The sequence below is a fragment of the Pholcus phalangioides genome, unplaced genomic scaffold (assembly GCF_987345545.1).
Source record: "Pholcus phalangioides strain wild (caught in Gottingen) unplaced genomic scaffold, Ppha-v1.0 ptg000005l_1, whole genome shotgun sequence".
NCBI classification, from domain to species: domain Eukaryota; kingdom Metazoa; phylum Arthropoda; class Arachnida; order Araneae; family Pholcidae; genus Pholcus; species Pholcus phalangioides.
This window is the reverse complement of record NW_028301598.1, coordinates 3,151,952-3,175,135: the sequence shown is the minus strand read 5'-3', so window position 1 is coordinate 3,175,135 and position 23,184 is coordinate 3,151,952. Positions and strand designations below refer to the sequence as shown.

At 42.6% G+C, this 23,184-nt stretch overlaps 1 protein-coding gene across 1 annotated transcript; it reads left to right on the top strand.

Moving 5' to 3' along the window:
• Nucleotides 1-7,818: 7,818 nt before the first annotated feature.
• Nucleotides 7,819-10,726, top strand: LOC149085732 (uncharacterized). The gene is made up of 3 exons (XM_089232377.1): nucleotides 7,819-8,032; nucleotides 8,230-8,537; nucleotides 9,824-10,726. Exons 1-3 carry the CDS (start codon nucleotides 7,911-7,913, stop codon nucleotides 10,507-10,509), a joined length of 1,116 nt encoding a protein of 371 aa, XP_089088503.1. The 5' UTR covers nucleotides 7,819-7,910; the 3' UTR covers nucleotides 10,510-10,726.
• The last annotated feature ends 12,458 nt before the right edge of the window (nucleotides 10,727-23,184 follow it).

The window sequence follows — 23,184 nt, the reverse complement described above, 5'->3', positions numbered from 1 at the left end:
TTATTTAAGTGATCCACGCGGCATATAATTACGGATCAATTGAGTGATGCGTGGCACAGTTCCAGCGCACTTAAGCAGCCCGGACACTTTCCAGGTCACTTCGATTCGTAAAACATTTAGATATCACTAAAGTGGCTCTGTAGGGCACTTATGAATATGGGAGGGGGGGGGTTAATTGTGGGGGTGGTGCCCACAAACTACCGAAAGGTGTTTCTCGTTTTTGTCGCACGGAGTACGATGCCATTAGGAATATTTCATATTTTCAGAAAGGGTGCTTGATGACATAAGCATCATCCAAACCCCCTCCCCCCCATTGTCAACAAAAGTCAGCAAATCGGAACCCCCCCCCTCCCCCATTGATGATGACGTAATAATTGAACGGCCCCTAAGCTAAAGCCGTTCCTGAGCACCGTATAAAGAAATGGTGACACGTACCACCTTCCCACATCCTTACAGAACGCTCTTGTTTCAAAGTTGAGGCCTTGATAATCGTAAGGTAATTCAAATTTAGCAAATTTGGTTTTCGTTCTTAATTAAGGACTTAAGAATTGATTTTCATTAGATTGATTTCATTCTAAGGACAAACTTAAGAATTGATTTTCATCAAAGATGGTTGAGTTGGGACTTTGTGAATCGTTTCGTTGAGGGCTGTGCGAAAATACATTTACTTCTTGGGGGGCTAAGTAGAAGAGCCGAAATCAAAAACAGTGATAATAAATTAGTCGTTTGGAACTGCTTCGAGGGCAGTATCGTGGACCCATGCTGCCCATAATAAATAAGAGAGGGACTTCTCTTTTAGTAAGAGGATGATACACAAGAGACTTCTAAAACCTATGTAGTTTTGCAGATGCTATAATCGATGAAGAGGCCGTCGCCCAACAGTAACCATTATTTTCTGTTTACTGATGGGCAAAATATAGTTTTAGTTCAGGCCAAAAAAGCCCAACAGTGGAGCGCGGATATAGAGAAGGCGTAGGGGGTGATCACCCCTCCCAAGAGCTAAGGGGTCATTCAAGTATTACGTCAGCATCGGGGGGGGTGTTTGAAGGTTGCTTACGTCATCAACCACCCCTTTTTGAAGATATGAAATATTCTAAGCTGCTGACGGGGAGGGAATCAGTGTTTTGCTGACTTTTGCTGACAAGAGGGTGGGGAGGGGGATAAAAATGGCTGCTTACGTAATACTTGAATGGCCCCTAAGAAATATGGGGAATTTGTCTGCCCCGTGAAATACGGAATGGGACGATGCCCCTGGGACAATAAGTTGCCCCGGATCCGCCCGCCTCCGCTCTATCCGCAGCAGAAGATGTCTGTCTCCGTTCCAGTCGTAAATGAAGATGTCTTCCTTCACTCAGTTGTGGATCCAGGGGAGAATTGCGATGGGAACGAACACCTCTCCCAAGAGCCAAATAATACGGGAGATTTTGTCTGTCCCGTATAATACGGGACGAATCAAACCGAACTTACACAATTCGCTCCCTCCCGTCACATCGTCCTGGATCCGCACCTGCCAACAGTTGCCATATTAAACAAAAGGTCAAATAAAGCGAAATAAATTATCCACCTGTTTTGAAGGTTGAAAATATCACAGAAAAACCGTAGAAGACACGTCCGACCAAAAACTGGACTCTCTACACCTGTTGAGACGACACACACACACACCTGCTCATCTTCTTCTTTCTTTTCTTTCTTCTGAAGTTGACAATTTCCGTCAGATCATGAATTCTGATACTTCAGATACTGGCGATGATTCACAACGAACAGAACGACGATTCCGTCGGTCTTCCTGCCATTGTTCCCAATTCGACACGTGATACCTCTTCGGAATACCAATGTCTACTTTGAACGTCGATAGTTTGGACCGAATGCGCCTTTATAGGACGCGTATATACATACATACGACAAAACACGCTTGGAATGCAGGTTGCGAATCGCCGCTGACTCATACTTATATAGGGGTTACCAGACGTATGTATTTAGTACGGGCAGCAGCAGCAGCAGACCCATTGCTGCTGCCCGTAGAAATTCAGAAAAGGAGCAAAAAAGGGCAGGAATTTCCAAAACAGGGGATTTATTGAAATGAATGGAAAATGTTGCCACGTTTTTGTTGACAAAATTCTAAAACCTATGACTTGCGGTGCAATTCCAGATCACTCAAATGTCTCGCGCCCTATTTACAGGTTTCTTGAGTGACCCGTCGCATAATTTCATAGCATTTCAGGGGGGGGGGCCGCGTACATTTCCAGATCACTTGACCTAATACTACTACTACTAAACCACACATGCACCTCTTCCATTTTCCTCTGCGGAACTTCTAACAAATCTGAACACGTTGGAATGTGCGTGTTCGCGTTGTGAATCTAACTGTAAAGTTTGTTTCTGTGTAATGCTCGTCATCTGCCACCGATTTTTCTAGCTATGAGTGAAGTGTAACGACTGAATAATTGTCCCGATGTAGGCCTTGTCGCCCTCTGTTGCGAGACTTTTTTAACACGGATATCAGCCCGCATTTGCTCCTCAAAGTCGGGAACCACAGGAAACTAACTTCAGCCGACCACCACTGTGTCGACGGTGGGGTTCGAACCCGGATCCTCGCGATGCGAGTCCGTCACTACGAGCAGTCGACCACCACAGCTGCGACTTGTGGCCCATTTGCAGAATCGAGTGTGCGCCACTTGGCCTGTGGCGCATTTCCAGATTACTTGAGTAACTTGCCGCGCGGTGCCAGACTACTCATGCGTCCCACGGCACTTTACCAGATCACTGAAGTAACCCACGACACATTCACAGATTCACTTAAGATACCCGCGGCACAGTTCCAGATCGCTTGAGGGACCGAATGGCTGCCAGAACTCTACTACTACTACTAAACCACACATGCACCTCGTCCATATTCCTCTACGGAACCTATAACGAATTGGTACGTGCGGGAATGTCTTCTTATTTCTTCTTGTTTTATATTTTGAACATTGGCTCTCCTACCAAGCACGCTCTGGTCACGTGAAAGAATCTCAATACATTCTGTACTGAAGCACGGAATGATCACGTGACTGGATGACCCTTCCGTTGGTCCGAAAAGCATTGTGTGTGTGAGAACACCACAGATCAGCTCCAGCTCTCACACGAGAGAAGCGCATCCACGTCTCTCTCTCTTAATCTCATGTAAATGCATTGCTGCCAACTTTGGATATGAGAATTCGGGAGATTTATCCAAATTCCGTATGTGAAAATGAATGTAAAAGGGATCTCTCTCATCGTGAGGATACAGGTTCGAACCCAGTTGACACACAGTGGTGGTCAGATGATGTTGATTTTCTGCGGTTTTCCCAACTTGGCTGCGTGAAAATGGCCTCCATTTAAAAAAGTCTCTCTCCACGGAGAGCAGGAAGACCTACAACACGGTACTGTGCGTTTTTAACGTCTTTAAAATACGGAAGACCGATGGCAGCACCAGCAATACGACGAAACGAGAACAATTCCGACACCATAAATTCGTTAGGAAACATATTTTCTGGGTTTTATGCGGAGGGAAAGTCATATATGGTCTCCGCGGAAATTCGAACCCAGGCCCCTCTTGCATTCCGGGCAAGCATCCAATGCATCTGGTGCAGGCGGGAGTGGGTTCGAGCCCCGGCGGAGACCATATGACTTTTCTTTCCGCGTTCACCTTGGCATAAAATCCAGAAAATATACTGGACTGAGAGAAAAAGCCGCCTATCGCTATAAATACGTTAGGGGGGCCACACATACCCTCAAGAACACACATTCGAACGTGTACGAATTCGTTAAAAATCCCTCTGGAGGAATGTGTACGAACGAGTTGTGCATGTTAAATAGTAATAGTATTCCTGTACATTCTGTGGTAATGTATGAAACTCTTTGGACTCCGAGATTCCCCGCCTCTCCCCCCCCCCCCAACACATAAAATCAGGGGATCCAAGGAACTCCAAATTTATTTACACCGCACTGGGTCCCGCGTCTGATAAGGGGCCGTACAAGTATTACGTCATCATCGATGGGGGGAAGGGGTTTCCGATTTGCTGACTTTTGATGACAGGGGGGGGGGAGGGGGTTTGGATAATGCTTACGTCATCAACCACCCTTTGTGAAAATAGGAACTATTCTTAATGGCATCTTACTCTGCGCACCAAAAACGAAAAACACCTTTCGATAGTTTGTGGGCACTTGAGGTAACATCCCCCTCCATTGGTAAGTGCCCTACAGAGCCACTTTAGTGATCTCTAAATGTTTCGCGGATCCAAGTGATCTGGAAATGTGTCCGGGCCACTTAAGTGCTGTGGAACTGTGCCACGGATCACTCAACTGATCCGTAATTATATGCCGCGGATCACACTTAAATAATCTAAGAATGTGCCGCGGTTAACTTGAGTGATGTAGAACTGCCCCTGGGGGCCACTCAAGTGCTCTAAAACTACGTCACATGTCACTCAAGGGATTTCTAAATGTGTCACGGATCGCTGGAACCGTGTCCCGGGTCACTTTAAGTGATCTGAAACTGTGCCACGGGCCTCTTAAATGTTCTGGTTTTGTACCACGCGACACTTAAGCGATCTGTAGATGCGCCGCTTAGTTCATTTTTTTACAAAATTAGGTTTGAGGAGGGCAGGCCGCATCAGATAACCCCGCGGGGCCATATTTGGTCCGCGGGCCAAGGGCCTTTTGGCGATTTATCGTTGTATGGCTCAGAGGTCGCAATGAATTTATTAAAGATAAATTTTTTGCGTTCATAGCCTTCAAATAACATTGAAATTAACAGAAATTGATTATAATAGCATATGAAAGGTATTTTCTTCCGAAATTTCAATTGAAAGTGGTACATTTGGCCCCTGGGACGTTTCGTCCCCGAAATTTTCGCACCTGCCCTGAACGTATGACTGACTGTGTGAGTGACCATATAAGACCATGTGAATGACCAAGAGAGTGTGAAATCAACTTTAAGAGTGAGTTAGTGACCGTACAAATGACTAAGTTAGTGACAGAATGACTGACCACGTGAGTGACAATATCTATGAGTGTGGTAATTGCCTGTATGGGTGAGTGACCGTATGTGTGTCCAAGTGAGTGACAATATCTATGAGTGTGGTAATTGCCTGTATGGGTGAGTGACCGTATGCGTGTCCAAGTGAGTGATTGACCAAATGAGTAACCGAGTAGTTGACCGTACGAGTGACCGACCATATGAATGATTGTATGAGTAACCAAATGATTGACCATATGAATGATTGTATGAGTGACCAAATTATTGACCAAATGAATGATTGTATGAGTGATCAAATGATTGACCATATGAATGATTGTATGAGTGACCAAATGATGTGACCATATGAATGATTGTATTAGTGACTAAATGATGTGACCATATGAATGATTGTATGAGTGACCAAGTGAGTGAAGGTATGAGTGCCCAAGGGAGTTACACTGAGTGATTGACCATACGGGTGAATAAATGAGGACCGAGTGAGTACTTATTTCAGTTTCCAAGTGAGTGACTGTGTGCTTCACTTATGAGTGATATAGTGAGTGACCATATGAGTAACTGTAATAATGACCCAGTGAGTGACCATACGAGTAACTGCAATGATGACCCAGTGAGTGACCATATGAGTAACCGTAACAATGACCAAGCAAGTGACCGTATGAGTGACCTAATAATGATCAAGTAAGTGACGGAATGAATGACCTAATAATGATCAAGTGAGTGACGGAATGAGTGACAAAGTGAGTGGCCGTATGAGTGACCAAGTTGATGACCATATGAGTGACCAAGTGAGTGACCGAATGATTGACTGGGTGAGTGTCTGCAAAGATGATCCCTCTCTTCATCCCTCCCTCTAATGGGTGGTAAATGTAATACTTTAAGCGTGACCCCCCCTGTCACGCTTAATACGTTTTAAATGAGATATCCAGTTCACCTCACGTAGTCGCTCACTTGGTCAATCATACGGTCACTCACTTGATCACTCATACGGTCACTCACTTGATCACTCACTTTGTTACTCCTGCGGTCATTTCTACGGTCACTCATACGGTCAGGGCAGGTGAAATGCCGATCGGTATATATAAATGTCTACCGATATAAAATAACTTACCTGACCATTCATACGGTCACTCATACAATCATTCATATGTTCATTATGCGGTCACTCATGCCATTGCTCATGTGGTTAGGGCGGGTAAGTGGTTAGGTTAACTCACTTGGTCAGGGCAGGCAAAGTGTCACGAGTAGATGTCAAACTACTTTATCACTCATATGGTCACTCGCATGGTCATTCTTACCATTAATCATCTGTTCACACATACGGTCATTCATACCATCGCTCATACGGTCAGGGCAGGCGAAATTTCAGGGGAGTAAATGTCCAACTCACTTGATTGCTGATAGGGTCACTCAATTGGTCACTAACCTGGTCGCTCATATGGTCAGGGCAGACGAAATGTCCGGGGGCCAAATGTAACGAAGACGAAACGTGCTAGGGGCGATATGTCGGGGGCAAAGATCCCGTGAACCACGATATGGATACGTGTGTTGATTCACGCATCAAAATTCAATTTTACTCCATCTTTCGTTGAGGAATGAAAATACTCTTCTAAATTTTAGGCAATTTTTTTCAATTTTCTTAATTATCAATTGTTTTAATTATTTTTTTTTTACTGGTAATTTTATTTTATTTTGAAAAAAGGAACCTCAAAATTTTGGTTAGTAGTGCGTGCGAAATCATTTTCAGATAACTGGTTGGGACAGAACAAAAATACGGTACTGTCACGTAAAATATAAACTAATATGGTCAGTAAAGGCATTAAAAAAAAATCCGCTGAACGAATCTAGGTAGTCCCATCTTGCGAGAAGATGGGGGGGGGGGGAATGATAAAACAACGGCGCCATCTTGTGATGGTACCATCAAGCTCGATGGATGGTACTACAACCAACCGACTCTATCAACAAAGGGTTCTAATTTTTTTAGTCCCTCGTTGTCGTCTGTTATTACTAGACTGACCATATTTCCTCAAGAGAAATACGGGACATCGGGATTACAATTACGGGAAAATACGGGACATTGCCAATTATCGCCAAAACCAAACAAAGTTGCCAAATATTGTTGAAATAATGGAAAAATCACAATAGCGGGAAATGCAAATTGCAGTGGATTAAAATGTATTCCACGAAAAAAAAAAAACCGTTTACCAAGGCAAATGTGGGAGATTAATATTCCCATATATAGTTGTAATTATCGTAAAATAATTTATGAGTTGAAAAATAATTTCAATCTTTGACTTCAATAAAGAATAAAAATTCAAGTAGGCTTCGTGTGAAATACGGGAAAAATCGGGACACTTTTGCCAAAAAGTCGGGACGGCCAAAAAAACAGAAAATACAGGGACTGTCCCGGGAAATACGGGACGTATGGTCACCCTAGTTATTACGGCGAATCTTTAATGATGTCCTCACAACGATCTCCAGTTTTTCCAGCGCCAATACACATGTAGATGCGTGATTCAAGCATAAAAATTCAATTTTACACCAAATTTCGTTTGAAAATACCCCACCAAATTCTAGGTAATTTTTTTCACTAAGATTATTTCTCACTGTTAAAAAAAAAAAAAATCCCACTTTTACAAAAATATAGCTTACAATTATGGAGCAAAATTATACTGTTTAAAATAATGTAACGTAAAATATATGGTCAGAGAATTTTGAAGAAAAAAATTCCGCTGAACGAATCTACTTAGTCCCTTTTCGTGGAGAAGAAAGCGGTGGGGTGGGGGAAAGATAAACAAAACCGCGACATCTTGCGATGGTTGGCGGTCAGGCAACCGACTTTGTCAACGAAGGGCTCGTTTTTAGTCTCTCGTTGTCGCTCGCTATTACGTCGTATCTTCCAATAATTGCGATGATGTCCTCTCCAAAGCCAAGTCCAGATCACCCGATCCTTAAATGTGACTTCAGTGGATGTCGGAACACATCGGAAACACCAGGCAAGCATCTGTTCCAATTCCCGATGGACCGTCAAAGGTAAGAATCAGATTTCCTCAAAGATATTTGGCTTATTACTTCACAAAACATCAACACCAATATGTAAATAATAGCATTTCAAGGTATAAAAGAGCAACAATTGGCGGAAAATAGAAATGATTACGGTTTTTTTGCCCTGCACAGTGCATGTCAGCTTTGCTTTCGCCCTGTTAATAGAATTGCGTTTCCTTTTCCAGATCCAAACTATGGGTCGAAGCCGCGTGTAACCTCGACTTGCTCCAGATTCCTCTGATAGAGCTCTACACAAACTCCCATGTGTGTAGCGACCATTTCGAAGGCTGTTCTTTCGTGGACGAGAAGAGAAACAGTTTGGTGTGCAACGCGATCCCGTGCGCATCGAAAACTGAAATCGAATCTCTACCACTGCCCATGGAGGAGGGCGGGGTCGACGAAAACGCTTCTGAAGAGTTAGTCTACACTTTGCCCCGAGACCATGCTCATTATACGAAGGTGAACAACAAGGATATTGGGGAATGCCCTAATGGTAAGAGTTGTTCAGTTCTATATATTTTTTTCTTCGATGTCTCTGTCATTTCGTGTAAGGGTATGAACATAGTCGCGCTGGTTTCCGATTCTACAACGTCGGCGCTGCTAACCAATCAGCAACGACGCCGACTAGCAGAATCAGAAACCCGCGTGCAGTGTGTTCGTACCCTAAGGCCGGTCGTCCACTGGAAGCGACAACGTGCGATAAGCTACGCGAGCGGCAACAGCCAACACCATCGATAGCGGGAGGCCTCCACGTGAAGCTCGTGACGTAACTGAAGAAGTTATTTCACCTATAGTCACTGGATATACAGTCGAATCCCGTTTTAACGAATACCATTATAGCGAAAGTCTCGTTTTAACGAACCCTTTTTTTAATCCCCCAGATAAGTTTACATAGGAACAATACAAACACCTGGAATTCCTTTATAACGAAATTTCGTTGTAACGAAGTGATTTCTCCGGTCTCTTGCAGTTCGTTATAACGGGATTCGACTGCACTGCAAAGGGAAAGTAAAGATATCACTTGCGTCGGTCTTCTATATCCAGTGGCTACATGTGGAATAACTTCAGTGACCACGAGCTTCGCCCGACCTTCTGCTATAGATAGTGTTGCAATAGCCGATAGCGAATCCGACGACTAAGGGCATCTGACGTCGTCCACTGAAAGTTCCTTCATGCTACTCAGTTCGCGACTGCACTACATGCAGAAGTGTGTTCGCCAAATAATCTTGAGTAAATATTGAAAAGCTAAAATTTCTGGGAAAATTTATTTAGTAAAAACCATACTTAATGAGACATCTGGCGAAAACTCGGAGAAGGCGTTCCTGTAAATCGATTACCATTTAACATCACAACTAGTTGAACGGCAAAAATCAAATTTTAAGCTTTCATGCTCACGCGGGTGAGGAGGGAGGGAGATTCGTGTGCACAGAGAGAAACTGAACGTGGCGGGGGGCGCAGCGATGGTGCGAAAACATTGAACAACTATACTGCGCATGCGCAGATAATACAAGACACGTGATCCCAATCTAAGTGTTGTCTGCGATTCCTCCTCTTCTGATGTCTCTCGCTAAAAATCGTTTGCAGTGGATGACGTTCTCTTACTTTCTGTGTAGTGATGGATCAGTCGTGAATACGGACAACTGCGTACGACTGGTTTATCGCTTTAATCCGCTGCCATTGGGCGATCGGCCTAAGATGATATGAAACGTATGTAGTATATTTTCGCAGTTAATGTTTCTAGTATCTATTCACCGTGCCATGTGTCTTCAAATCTTGTAGATGACGTGACGAAGAACGATAAACCTGCGTGTAAATGCATGTGCCACAGACTCAAAAGGGAACCCGGAACCGCCGAGGTGATACCGAATTGCTGCTCTCATCTCCACACTCCGAGATCTCAGACGCCTAATCCCGAGTTCGATTCCGGCGAAATTCGTCTTTCAGAATCTGATGATATGTCTACTTCGACATCCGAGGGTGGCGACGAGACCCCCCGAGGACACTCTTCCAATGGAAACGGCGGCCCGAGTACCAGCGGAATCCCGAATCATCCAGTTTTCGGGCCTGTCCATATCGTGGCTTCGTCACCCGTAGACAAGAGGAAGCGTAGTGTCATGAATGACGGACACGTCTCCTCCTCGCAATCGGGACTAGAAGATTCGAGATGGAATTCCCCGGACGAGGCTAGATGGGAGCGAGCGCAACTCATGAAATGGAGGATGGAACTGATGCATCAGGACAGGAACGACCCGGACGTCAATTTCTTCAGGTCTCTGCTACCTTACATGAGGAAGCTGTCCGCGACTAGTTCGCTTTCCGTCAAGAGCAAGATCCTGAACATTCTTGAAGAAGAAGTGGGGACTAATTCGAACCAGCAGAATGGTTCGCAGCCATCACAGAACACGACGATGGCGAAGACGGGTGAGCTCAGCTCAAGTTGCGAGAAGCGGGTCCAAGAACCTTAATTGACGTAATCGAGTTTTGTAGATGGCAGACGAAATACATTTCGTGATTTCATTTTTACGCGTTGTTTTTCCAGACGATATCATTCGAGACCGTAACACAAAAAGAAAGATAAGCTGTCAAAAAAATGTTCATTCTTTATAAAGAATTTTTCTGTGAAACCAATATTCACAAATTGTTAAAATTTTATATTTATATATTAAATATCTTGTATTACTATGTCTCGATATTTTAACAAACGAGTATTCACAACACAGGCGGATTTATGATAGATTATGCTATGGGGTACAGAATTTGCCGCCGTTCTTCGATTTTAGTCTTAATTCGCCTCTGTCTTCATTCATCGTCATAAGTCATTCTTTCAATAACCGGGTCCTTCGCTCTTTTAGTCACTCCCGTGATTACATTCTACAATTCATTCTTTTGCCCACGTCTCTCGGTCATTCTCGCATACTGTTTTTGGTCACTCGCACGCTTGCAAATTCTTTGTGTGTCTCTAATGCTCTCTGATCAGATCTCTCACTGACCTGTACTATAGATCATTCTTTTGGTCACACGTACTTGCAAACTCTTGGTCACTGACTGCCCTGTAAGTCATTCTTTTAATCACTCACGTGCTTGAACACTGCTTTAGCCAGTTACTCATACGCTTGCACCATGGGCGGAGATACGCCCCCCCCCCCAGCATCAAAGGTGGAGTCGACTGATCTAATGTATATACGAATTGACAGCATCATCATCGTGCCCCCCCCCCCAGCACCATGGGCGGAGATACGGGCCCCCAGCGTCAAAGGTGGAGTCGACTGATCTAATGTATACACGAATTGACAGCATCATCATCGTGCCCCCCCCCCCCAGACTTCCAAGTTAATCTCCGCCTATGGCTTGCACGCAGCCCAGGTCAATTTCCACCCCGTTTCACATGCTTGCACACCGTTTTGGTCACTCACGTGCTTGTAAACTCTTTGTCACTCTGATCTGCACCCGGGCTCTCTTTGGTCATTCACATGCTTGCATATGGTTTCGGTTAATCACATGCTTGCAAACTTTCTATGTGGCGTGCTATTACTGTGACTATTTCTGTGGTGTTTGGTCAGAACATGATATCTCCAAAAAATGTATTTTTGATCTAGTAGTAGGTCTTGTTAATTATAACTAATTAGAAGTGAGATAAATACACAAATACGTGCGTACGGCTGAACAACATTCTGACGTATGATATTTGCATTTGTGCGTGTGATTTATTTCTGATTTTTAAATGACAATGAAAATGCTGTATCTCAAAAATGTGATTTTGGAGTTATCATGTTCTGATCAAACACCACAGATAAGCGATAAAGTAGCCATTGATAAGCGGTATTACCGCTTATGAATGGTTTATATATATATGTCAGTCATATATTGCCATATGGCAATTTCCAACCAGTGAAGTTGGGTGGGAAATGAAGGCGCCATCTATCGGTACCCCCCCCCCCCTCCAGGCTCGGTAGGTGAGGAACTTCTTTCCGATGTTCTTCGGCCGGATTCGAACCCGTTGACCTTTTGATGGTATCCCTCATAGTGGAAGACGATCATCTTGCCACTCGGTTTAATTACTGTGGCTGGTCGCTTTTGTGGTCACTCACATCTATACCCATGCTTTATAGGTCATTCACGTGGTTGCACACTGTTCAGTCATTCATATGCTTGCATACGGTTTTGGTCACTCACATGCTTGGAAACACTGGAGCACTCACTGACCTGTAGCCGTGCTCTCTGGGCCATTCTTTCGATCACTCACGCGCCTGCACGCTGTTTTAGACAGTCGCTCATAAAGATTGAATACAGTTTTGATCACTCAATATTGTTCACTCAATAACTCATTGTTTTCGTCACTCATTAGGCCATTCTTATGCTCGCTCACTGATCAGGTACCTCGCGCTGCCCGAGTAGCGTGGCGGTTGCCATGAGGTTCTAGGTTCGAACAAGAGGGAAGAATATAGATAACATGTTTTTCTTCATGAGTTCGAGGTGACCACCGATAGGTAGCGCCATCATTTCTAACAAACTTTGCAGTGAATTGCAATATAGTTGGTAACCGGATTTGATGTGTGGTGTTATGTCCTTCGCTCTCTAGGCCACTTTGTTTTTCGCCATTCACATGCTTGCACACCGTTTTGGTCACTTACATGCCTGCAAACTCTTATGTCCCTCGTATTGTCACTCACTGCAGGGTCACCCTTACCATACGCGGGGCCCCGGTGCGTAAATAATAGCGAAACCAGAGACGTCTTAATAACTTCACGGCACCTCATCCCCGATTTTTATATATTGTTCCGGATAACGTCTCTCACAAGCACTTGAAGTGGCAAAAGTCGGAGGAATTCGAAGGACAACACAGATTTATTTCACGAAACAACTATTCACAAGCAGAGATTTTGACGACACCCGCTAACCATCTCTCCATACTAGAAATCTCAACAAAAGTCTCATAGTTCTCTTCAGGTAGCGCCACTATATAGAGCAATGAAACCTTCCAGAACAATGTCCACGATTCTCGCGATATCTTTACGTTTTTCTTGGTGCTATGACATCACCAAATCATAGGAACTGTCGCCAGTTTGTTGCCAACTTGGCGATATTTAGAGACAAATGAGCATACGGCTATTATACAGGTGAAAATGACATAATAAATGATAAATAAGGACCATTTACATAATATTCGTAGCAATATGTATTCTGTGGCAGAGGGGAAACGGGCATCCGAAACTCCATTCATTATTACAAAATATTCAGGAATGATAAAAGATATCCATACAAAAAGGAAAATACAAACACAGTTAAGTTTAAATTAACGAAGACATAAATTAATGAAAATTTCGAACTAAAGAAAATTTTAAATTGATAAAAGAAGTAATTCGAAAACCAGTCAAAATTAGGAGCTGATGAAAGAAATTATCTGAGATCTACTGCGAGAGAAAATTCAGAATGGATGAACTGAAAAGAAGAAAAAAAATAATTCGCACAGAGTGATAATTCCAGCACGCCCAAATAGATGAAAGAAATAATTCCAGAAATTGATGAAAATTTTCGGAATAAATGTAAGAAATAATATTTCATAATAGATGATAATTCAGAACTTTTTGAAGAAACAATGACAGAATTGGGGAAAATGCAGAATTCATGAAAGTATTATCACAGTAAGTGCTCCTCCCTCTGAAAGATGATGAAAAGGGGGCCCGGGCAACCACACCTTTTTTTCAACTCCGGTCTATCGCCAGGGGCAATTTACTACCGAGTGAATTGTGTCAGAAGTGTGAGTGCGTATATGGTATTATGCGTGAATTAGTGCCGCCATCTATAATTCAAATTGTGAGTGACGTGTAATGATTGAACATCTGTAGCGTTGTAGGGCTGTTGCTCTCTGTGGCGAGACCTTTTAATGGGGAGATCGGCTCGCATTCACGCCTTGAAGTCACGAATCACAGAAAACCAACTTCAGCCTATTACAACTGTGGCGACGTGGGGTTCGAACCTGGGTCCTCGCTATGACTTTTTGTCTTTTTGCCCGCTGATGGTCTTTCGGTCATCGCTCTTCCACCATGGCCCAAACCCTCTAGGTCAGCGGTTCTCAACCGGTGCTCCGTGTGGACCTCCCAGGGGCTCCACGGTGACTCGAGGAAAATAAAATTGTCGTTATAGCGAAATCGCGTGAAGCGAGGGATACCTGCACATGCGTCCCTCGCCTTACGCGATTAATTGGTTCCACAAAATTATCGCTTTAAGACGAAATCGCGTAAAAAGTGAGTCGAAGTTGACGTGGGTAAGATGGGGAATAGGGGGAATCCATCTTCAGAAGATATTGAAAGAAAATAAACCCAACCCTCTCTCCTGCACCGAAATGAAAAATTTTGAATCAATTAATTACTTATTCGTCAATGTAGGCTACATGAATGAATACTTCTGATTGATTCTAATGAATGTGGATGTTTTTTTCTTTCCTGAAGAGCCTTGTGTGATTGGTTGATAACTCTTTTAACGAAAGCTGTCGAGATTCAGCTGACAAGTAGAATTCTTTGTCAGAGGCGCATTGTGATGGTCTTGCTGCCCTTCTTCCATTCTCTAGTCTGGTTCACTTGGTCCTGATTTTCTTGACTAGTCTTTCCTCGAATTCGCCACCCTGTGCTATAACACGCTTGGCCTTTCCCCCCCCCCACTCCTGCAGGTACACTTGTGTATCTTAAAGTCACTCTTTCAGTCATTCGCTTGCTTGCACATGCTCTTGGTCACTCCTTGACCTGGTCCCTCGCTCTGTAGGTCACTCGTCTGATGTTTAACATTCTTGCTTACGCTCTAAGTCACATTTTTGGTCACTCACGCCCTTGCAAACTCTCTAGGTGTCACTCTTTTGCTCACTCACGAAAACTCTCCAGGTGTCACTCTTTTGCTCACTCACGAAAACTCTCTAGGTGTCACTCTTTTGCTCACTCACGCAAACTCTCTAGGTGTCACTCTTTTGCTCACTCACGTGCTTGCAGACTCTCCAGGGGTCACTCTTTTGCTCACTCACGCAAACTTGCTTGCAGACTCTGCAGGGGTCACTCTTTTGTTCACTCACGCAAACTCTCCAGGTGTCACTCTTTTGTTCACTCACAGGCTTGCGAACTCTCTAGATGTCATTCTTTTGGTCACTTACTAACCATTGTGTTACCAAGATATGCTCATTAGTGAGAGGCATAATCATTATCGTGCCGTCGCCCCCCCCCCTCCGACCTTCAAGTCTATCTCCGCCTATGCCCAGTAGTGTATTTACTGGGATGCTTAGCGGGCTATCGCTCAGGGCGGCAAGTTCAGAAGGGCTGCAAATTTGGGAAATGAGTGACTAAGAGAATTAGTATAATGGGAGAAGGATGGCGAAATTTGTGTGACCCTCAATAAATCCGTCTCTGCCGGGACAGCAATGGACTAGGTCAGTGAGTGAGCAAAAGAATGACACCTAGACAGTCTGCAAGCACGTGAGTGAGCAAGAGTAACACCTAGAGAGTTTGCAGACATGTGAGTGAGCAAAATACTGACAGCCAGGTCCTGTTTATCACATGGGCAAATGTAGCACGTGCCCATGCCCCGAAATTGCTGCCTGTTGTATTATCGGTGCGGGACCCCTCTTCCTTCCCCATACCTTTGCCTCAAAAAAAAAAAAAAAATAGAAGAGGCCCAAAAACTTCATATTTGCCCAGGTCGCGAACTCGTGAGAAACAGGCCCCGGCGATACATAGATAGTTTGCAAGCACGAGTGAGCAAAAGAGTGACTTAGAGCGTGAGCAAACATGTCAATGACACCAGTGGCTTACAGAGCAAGGGACCAGTTCAGTGAGTGACCAAAACAGTGTGCAAGCATGTGAGTGATGACTAAAAGAGTGACTTTAGAGACATTAGATGTACTTGCAGGGGGGGAGGGGGGCACAGATGACGAATTCGAGGAAAGAGTAGTCAAGAAATTAGACTAGAAGGCGGAAAAATTCATGTGGCCCACAGGCGACAAAATCATAAATGCGCCTCTGGATCAGCGCCCGCCATTTCTCACCCCCTCGTTCAGGCTCGAAATTAAAAACCCATTTGTTTGGGGTTGCAAGTGCCTCTCGGTGCTCGCTTCGTCACTTCCCTGACGAACCCGAACTCTTGGCACATTCAAGAGTAGAATCTGCTCGAATTACGGACAGACTCCAAAAGCAATGACACCGAGGCGGCCTCGGTTACGCGTTTAAATTTAGGTGGGGTTTCGGACTCTTTAATTTTCGTGTGGCAACAACCCATCCTCCGAAATACACACGTTATCTTTTTTGTTTTTTTTGGCATTCCGATTTGGCACCTCGCCTCCATTTTCCTCCCGCAACGTAACCAAATTTGCATACGTGTTGGTCGACGAAACTATTTTCGTGCTACAACCCTGTGCACCATGTATATGTATGTGTGCGCTATTTTATTCTTAACGGAGGCCCGATATTTCTTTTTTATTATTATCTTGGGAGAGGCAACACGAAACGCCGCTCGTTTCTTGCCTTTGGCATCAGTTCAAGGTCACTCACGTTGGCAACTGGGTAAAAATAACGTCACTCGGTGCGCGCCCAGTGACGTCATCGATTACGGTGTAGAGGTAGTAGTAGTGGTGGTGGTGGTGGTGTGTGTCAGTCTCGTTTCTTCCTTCTCTTTCTCTCTTGACTCGGTTATTTGTTTGCCGCCCATGCGCGGTGGCGCCCCTTCACCACTAACCCTGTTTCCTACGGTTCGTTTCCCTGTATTTTCTTTCTTTTCCTCTCTGGGGGGAAAGACTGCAGCGGCCTCTACCGCTTCCTTCTTTTTTGTTGTTGTTAACCTCATAGGGCTGTTGTTTTTTCCTTTTTTTTTTTGTTTACGCGTTTGAATTTTGTTTATACATTTATTACAGTGCGTGTGCGTGCGCTGAGTACGTGTGTTCGTGCTTTATCTTTGTGCACGTTCTTTCCCGCACCATTACTATCGTATACATTTTTTATCCGTCAATTTTAGGCAACGTTTTCCTCACCTTTTAACTGTACGGGATCATTTTCCTCAGCAAGAGACCTGAGATTTAAAACCCATTTATTGACCGCATTTATTACCACATTGCACATAATTATAAAATGGAACTTTTCTACTCCGAACTTAGAGGGCATTCAAGTATAGTGCGCGCCGCTTCATGTGATCACATCGGGACTCACGGGTTTCCTGATAACAATACAGTTGGTCCCGCTTAATTGGATAGCGGATGCCCCGCTTAAGTAGGATAAAATCCTCCGTCACCAAAATTTCTCCCATATAGAAATGCAAATACAAGGGGCCACAACAAGCAAAACACCCAACGAGGTGGCTGAGAAAAAGATGCGCATGCAAATATGGATGCCATATATTTCTAAAAATAGAGGCAACGTTAAAGTTCCCTGCTTTGTATGATAATTAACAAGACTTTTCCACGCTTAATCGAACATTACACTTCACACGCCAACTGTTGATACACATCAACCGCTATACACATATCATTTTTTTACTAAGTAAAACTTTTTGGAATTAATGGAAAATAAGTTACTAGGTGTTAAGATAAACACATTTTTCGGAATAGAGATACAGGCCTCCAAGTATTCAAGTTGTCTTCAATACGTACATTTAATTATTTTATTTTTGCTCTCTGTCGAGCCAATAGAGGGCTCTAACTTTCCTAATGAAAAGTAAAAATCTTAATTCTGACTGATAATAAAAGTGGTTAAATGAAAGTGATATTTTCGTATGATTACTTTCATATTTATAAAACTCATGTGAACTTCATTTAAAATTATCCCTTTCAGACCCAGTACTAAGAAACGGAAGGGGCAGGCAAACACCAGCTAAATCACCGGGCTCTGCAACTTGGGCAGGCCCGTAACTATTCCGAAGCAACTTGGACGGTGACCCGAGCGGAATGGGAGGGGGGCACTTGTAACTCCTTTTTCTGAGCATAACCATTTCAAGAAAAGTCTGCCCCCGAGAAAGCACGCTACGGACCTGGGGAAGGGACAGGGCCATCTTAAGAGCATCATGGGCCCCCTAGCCAAGTGGTTTTTCTGAGGCCCTGCCTAGTAAATTCTATATAATTTTAAATAGATCTCATTTTCGTGAGGCCCCTCTACTTTTGAGGATCCTGGGCAGCGGCGGGGTGAGTCCATGCGTTAAAACGGCACTGTGTGAGAAGGGGTTATTTTTCTCTCTAGACTTTTTTTTAACCTCAGGGACTTCGGCTTTAATCTCAACGATAACGCGCAATTCTCTTCCAATTGGGAGGGGGGGGGGGGGTCCATGATTGTAGAATCTGGTTTGCAAAGCTGTTTAAAAAAATCAAATTGAACTTCCAACATACGTTCCTCATTAGTTTCTTGAAAGCAAAAAGATGCCCTTTTAAAGTCCCATTGTGGTCACATCTTACCAGAGATACTGTCTAGGAGCCTCATAGGAAGCTTTACCGTTACTCACCGGGTATCTGGAACAAGATCCATGAAACTCCGAAAAGATGTTCAGTTGTGTATGTACGGTTTGTTACAATTTTCAAGTCCACACACACACACACACGTTGCACTTACGGGCGGTTCGAGACAAAATCTCTACCCGATGCGGGACCCTTTTATGTCCCTGACTTCCCCTAATTAAAAAAAAAACGTTTGTTTCAATCTTTTCGTTTCGATGCGTTCAAAGGAACAGCGATATTTTATGTCATAACATATCATGTCGAATTTTTTCTGCCCTTGGATTTGACCCTCCTCCTAGAGCGGGTAGAAATCATTTTCCCATTTTTCGCTCTTCTCACGTTTCGGCGCCCCTTCTCATTTAGCGCCCGGTGCAACTACACCACAGAGTAATAATACTATAGAGTGCGCGCGAGGGGTTACAATGTGAAGCAAAGATCCGGAGTCACGTGACTCCGGTCGAAAGGCTGGTCAGGGAATCTCGCTGGCAATGCTTTCCTTATGGCTACTCGTATGACGATCTACACGCGCTGTCTTATTTTTGATTAGAATGGCCAACACTTGCGCAGCTTTCGGATGTTCTGAGCGGTTTAGGAAAGGGGGACCAGTATCCTTTCACAAGGGAATACTTTTTTGCTTATTCCTCTTCTTATAAATTAAAAATTGGAATATTAAATTGACGATGCAATGGATTTCTGACGTAATCTCAGTTTTTAACGACTCCATTTTGGATTTAATTCAATTAAAGTTCCCAGTTTTGGTAAAATTCAAATGTCATGAATCATTATTAAATGTTTTAATAGAATTTTTGGCAATAAATGATTGAAATTGTGAGGTTTATGAAGTTTTAACTGAAATATACGTCTCCGCAAGATTTGGCGAGATTTGGCGAGCTAGTGAGTTCATTCGAGTTTTGCTCAACTTGGAAGAAAATATGCTTTTAAGAAGGAGAAATTTATGAAAAATATTCTATTTAAATAGAATGTGAGGAAAACTCCCCCCCCCCCCTAGACAATTGCAGTTTTGCATAAAAGTGCATAACAACCTCTAAAAATTATAGTATTTTTACCCCTCTTCACACCTGAGATAAAACTATTACAGAAAAGAAATTTTTTTTATTCATTAATTTATGTTTGTTGTATGTGAAATTGCCGCTTCAAACAAGAAAATTAATTATTCAATTGATTTTTTGAGTCAATATCTGTACTAAGACCTGAAGTCATATATTGTGTACCTCAGATGTTATCTTGAAAAAGAATCATTCTAAAAACGATTTAATAATTTAAATTAAGATTAACATATGCATACTTTTGGAGCGAAGAGATTACATATGTAATCTGTAAATATTAATTATATTTTTGACATGTGTAAATATTATATTATATATATGAAATATTATATCCTAAAATATTATATATATATATATACACACACTTTAAATTATTACATATATACTCTACATGGAATTTTAATTCTTATAATTTAGAGAAATTGATGATGAGATTCTGTAATTTTCTTGAGTAAAATCTATTTTAATCCTGAAATATTATGTAAGTGTTTACAGTTTTGTGTGATGAGGTTATAAAAGGTTTTTCAGGAATGTTAGAAATGAAACTTTTTCTTATTGTTTGAATATTATTTCATGACTGAATATGGTATGAGTGTGAATGTGTTACATTTCATAACATAATATGATGCATTATAATTAATTATACATTAATTATGAGTATATAGAGTAATTGTAATGTTCTGGAAAGATATATTTTTGTTTTAATAACCCCTAGTATAAATAAATTTTCGAAATTAAAAGCGACAAAGTGAATGAAGAGAATATTTAAAAATATAAATGAATTAGGCTTTACAACATATACGTTGTTCCGTTTTCCAATATTTGTTTATTTTATAGAATTTATTTTTTCAAATCTGATACTCCCTAAATATTTCACATAAAAATGAGTGAAATTCATTGAAAAAATGAAGGAAAGTTTTCATCAACTTGATCGCATTGAGTCAAATTTCGTTACAGCAACATCTTAGCTTCTGCGAAAACGCGCCAAATGTAATAGCGCAGAACCTGTTCTTTCCCCGACAATACTGCTCATCTTTTCTTCACGTTCGACAAGTTTTATGAATAGCGTGCGCGGTCTATTTATATCTTAAGTCTATGAACTACACCGGTCGCACTGCCCTAAGACCGCCCCTGATTATGTGTACCTAACAGTCTGAGTGCGTATCTAGTGTTGTGTATGATTTTTTTTTAGTGCTGCCATCTATATCTCAGAAGGGAAGTGAGTGAAGTGTAATGACTGATTTCTTGTTTCAGTTTCTGATGTCTGATTTATTCGAGAAGCTCTATTAATATTGATCCTTCATCAGTTTTCAATGTACAAACTACACTAACGTTATAAAAATGGCGATTGAATTGTTACCCGCATTATCAGATATTGCGAACTACCGGAATCCTCGATATCCGATTAAGCGGGGCCGACAGTAACCTGTTGATAACTATATCCGAAAGAAATCCAAAAGAGAATACGATGACCATATGTCCCGTTTGATGAAACGAGACGTATGTGTGAACGAACCAACTCGGTTTTTGTTTCCCCACATAAGTGGTTGTAAAATGTTCAATTTTTTTAAATATACGGGGCCATAAGTCATAATACTTGATATTATTCAGGGACATGTTCATTATCTTTCATTCTTGCCATTTTTACAGCTTTGAATGTCTATTTTCTCCCTCAGAAAGTCTTTTTCGACCGAATAACTGTGCTGTGAAACTGACCAAGAAATGAAGGAAGGTTGTTGTTTTTTCTACACATTACATATATATATGGCTGCTGTATAGTTAAGTTATTGCAAAAGTAGCTTCATACGTGCAAGGATTATACTGGCTGTTACAACCCCGATGGTTCTTTTTAGCAGAGTACGGGGGTGGGGGGAATGTTCATAAGCAAGAGAGAGAAGTACACCTTTTGGCCTCCTACATCAAGGGTGTTCAACCTTTAGGAGGAAAGGACGGGCCACTTCACATTGGTTTCAAAAACCTGTTGCTAGCCACTTAATTAAGTAATCTATAAATATGCCGCAGACCCCCCCCCCCAAGTTATCTGCAAATGTGCCGTAGGTGACTTTAGTGTAATGTGAGTGTGATCTGTAAATGTACTATGGGTCCCTTATGTGATCTGTAAACATGCCGCAAATCACGTTAATGATCTGCAAATGTACTGCGAGCCGCTTAAGTTGCTTTGAAACTGAGACGGCATCACTCAAGTGATCTGTGGATATGCCAGGGTCACTCCAGTGATCTATAAATGTGCAGCGGGTCCTCAATTTCTCTGGAACTGTGCCGAGGGGTCTCTTAAGCAGTGTAGTCTTAACGCATGGGCCTACCCGGGTATGGCCTGGGGGCTTCAAGAGAAAAGGAGCCTCAATAAAATAAGATCTGGTTGAAATTTTCGAAAGTAAGTGTGAACGTTTTCCTCGCGGGACCTCAGAAAAATCACTTGGCTCGGGGCCCATGACGCTCTTCAGGCGGCACGGCTCTTAAGTGAACTATAAATGTGCCGTAGGGGTCACTTAATTGATCTGAGAACGTGCCACGGACCACTTGTCATGTGGAACTGCACCGCGATCCACTCAAGTCATCTATAAATGTCTCTCCGCACGGTTCATTTCTATAAAATTAGGTTTGAGGTCGCGGGCCACATCAGATGACTCCGAGAGCCACATTTGGATCGCGGGTCATGGGTTGAGCATGTATGTCCTACGTGGTCTTGCAGGTTGATTGATAATGATAACTTGTGAGGTGGGAGAAAATGGATCTGATTGGTAAAAGAAAATTGGATGGTATTTACAACATCACGTTTTTTCCTTTCTGTAATAACAATTATGCAAAAAAAAACAACTTTTTCTTTATCCTTGGAGTAACAGTTGCTATTTCTGTGTTTTCTTCCCTTGAATAAGTATAAAAGTGTGATTATTATTCCCTGCAAACTTTAGTTTTGTGATGAGGGCATCGATATTTGTGAATTGGTGGTCATTTAACATCAGCTCATTGCGTGACTGGAGTATTGAAAATGACAAAAAAACAACTTTTTTCGCACTAATAACTTTAAAAACTGTGAATAAAGTTTGCGGTACTTACCAGGGTGCACAGGTAACAGGGCGTGCAGCATTTTACTCACCTCACTAAAATAATCCCAGAGGCATACTTTCAACTAGAAAAAGTATCCAGATAACTTGTAGCACTTAGATATGTTATCCATGTTGCAAGGGGTTGTACAGTTATTGAAATATAAAAATTAACTTGTTATACAGACACCCAGTGTTCAGAAACCCAATTAGAAACTTGTTGCCTTGTCTCTCATGAAACCAACACAAATGAAAAATACCGTCAAACCGAAAGATACCCAGACAATATCGCCATATGGCAATATCGGCTCATTGTCCTTACGGACTGGATAGCTCTGGCAATTTATTCGTAAAAAAGCATACATTACAAAATATACATTACAATCACCGCTGCATATTTTCCGCTGCGGTGGTCGAGTGGTTATAGCGACGGACTCGCGATGCGAGGATCCGGGTTCGAACCCCACAGTGGTGGTCGGCTGAAGTTGGTTTTCTCTGGTTCCCAACTTCAAGGCGCAAATGCGAGCCGATCTCCCCGTTAAAATGTCTCGCCAC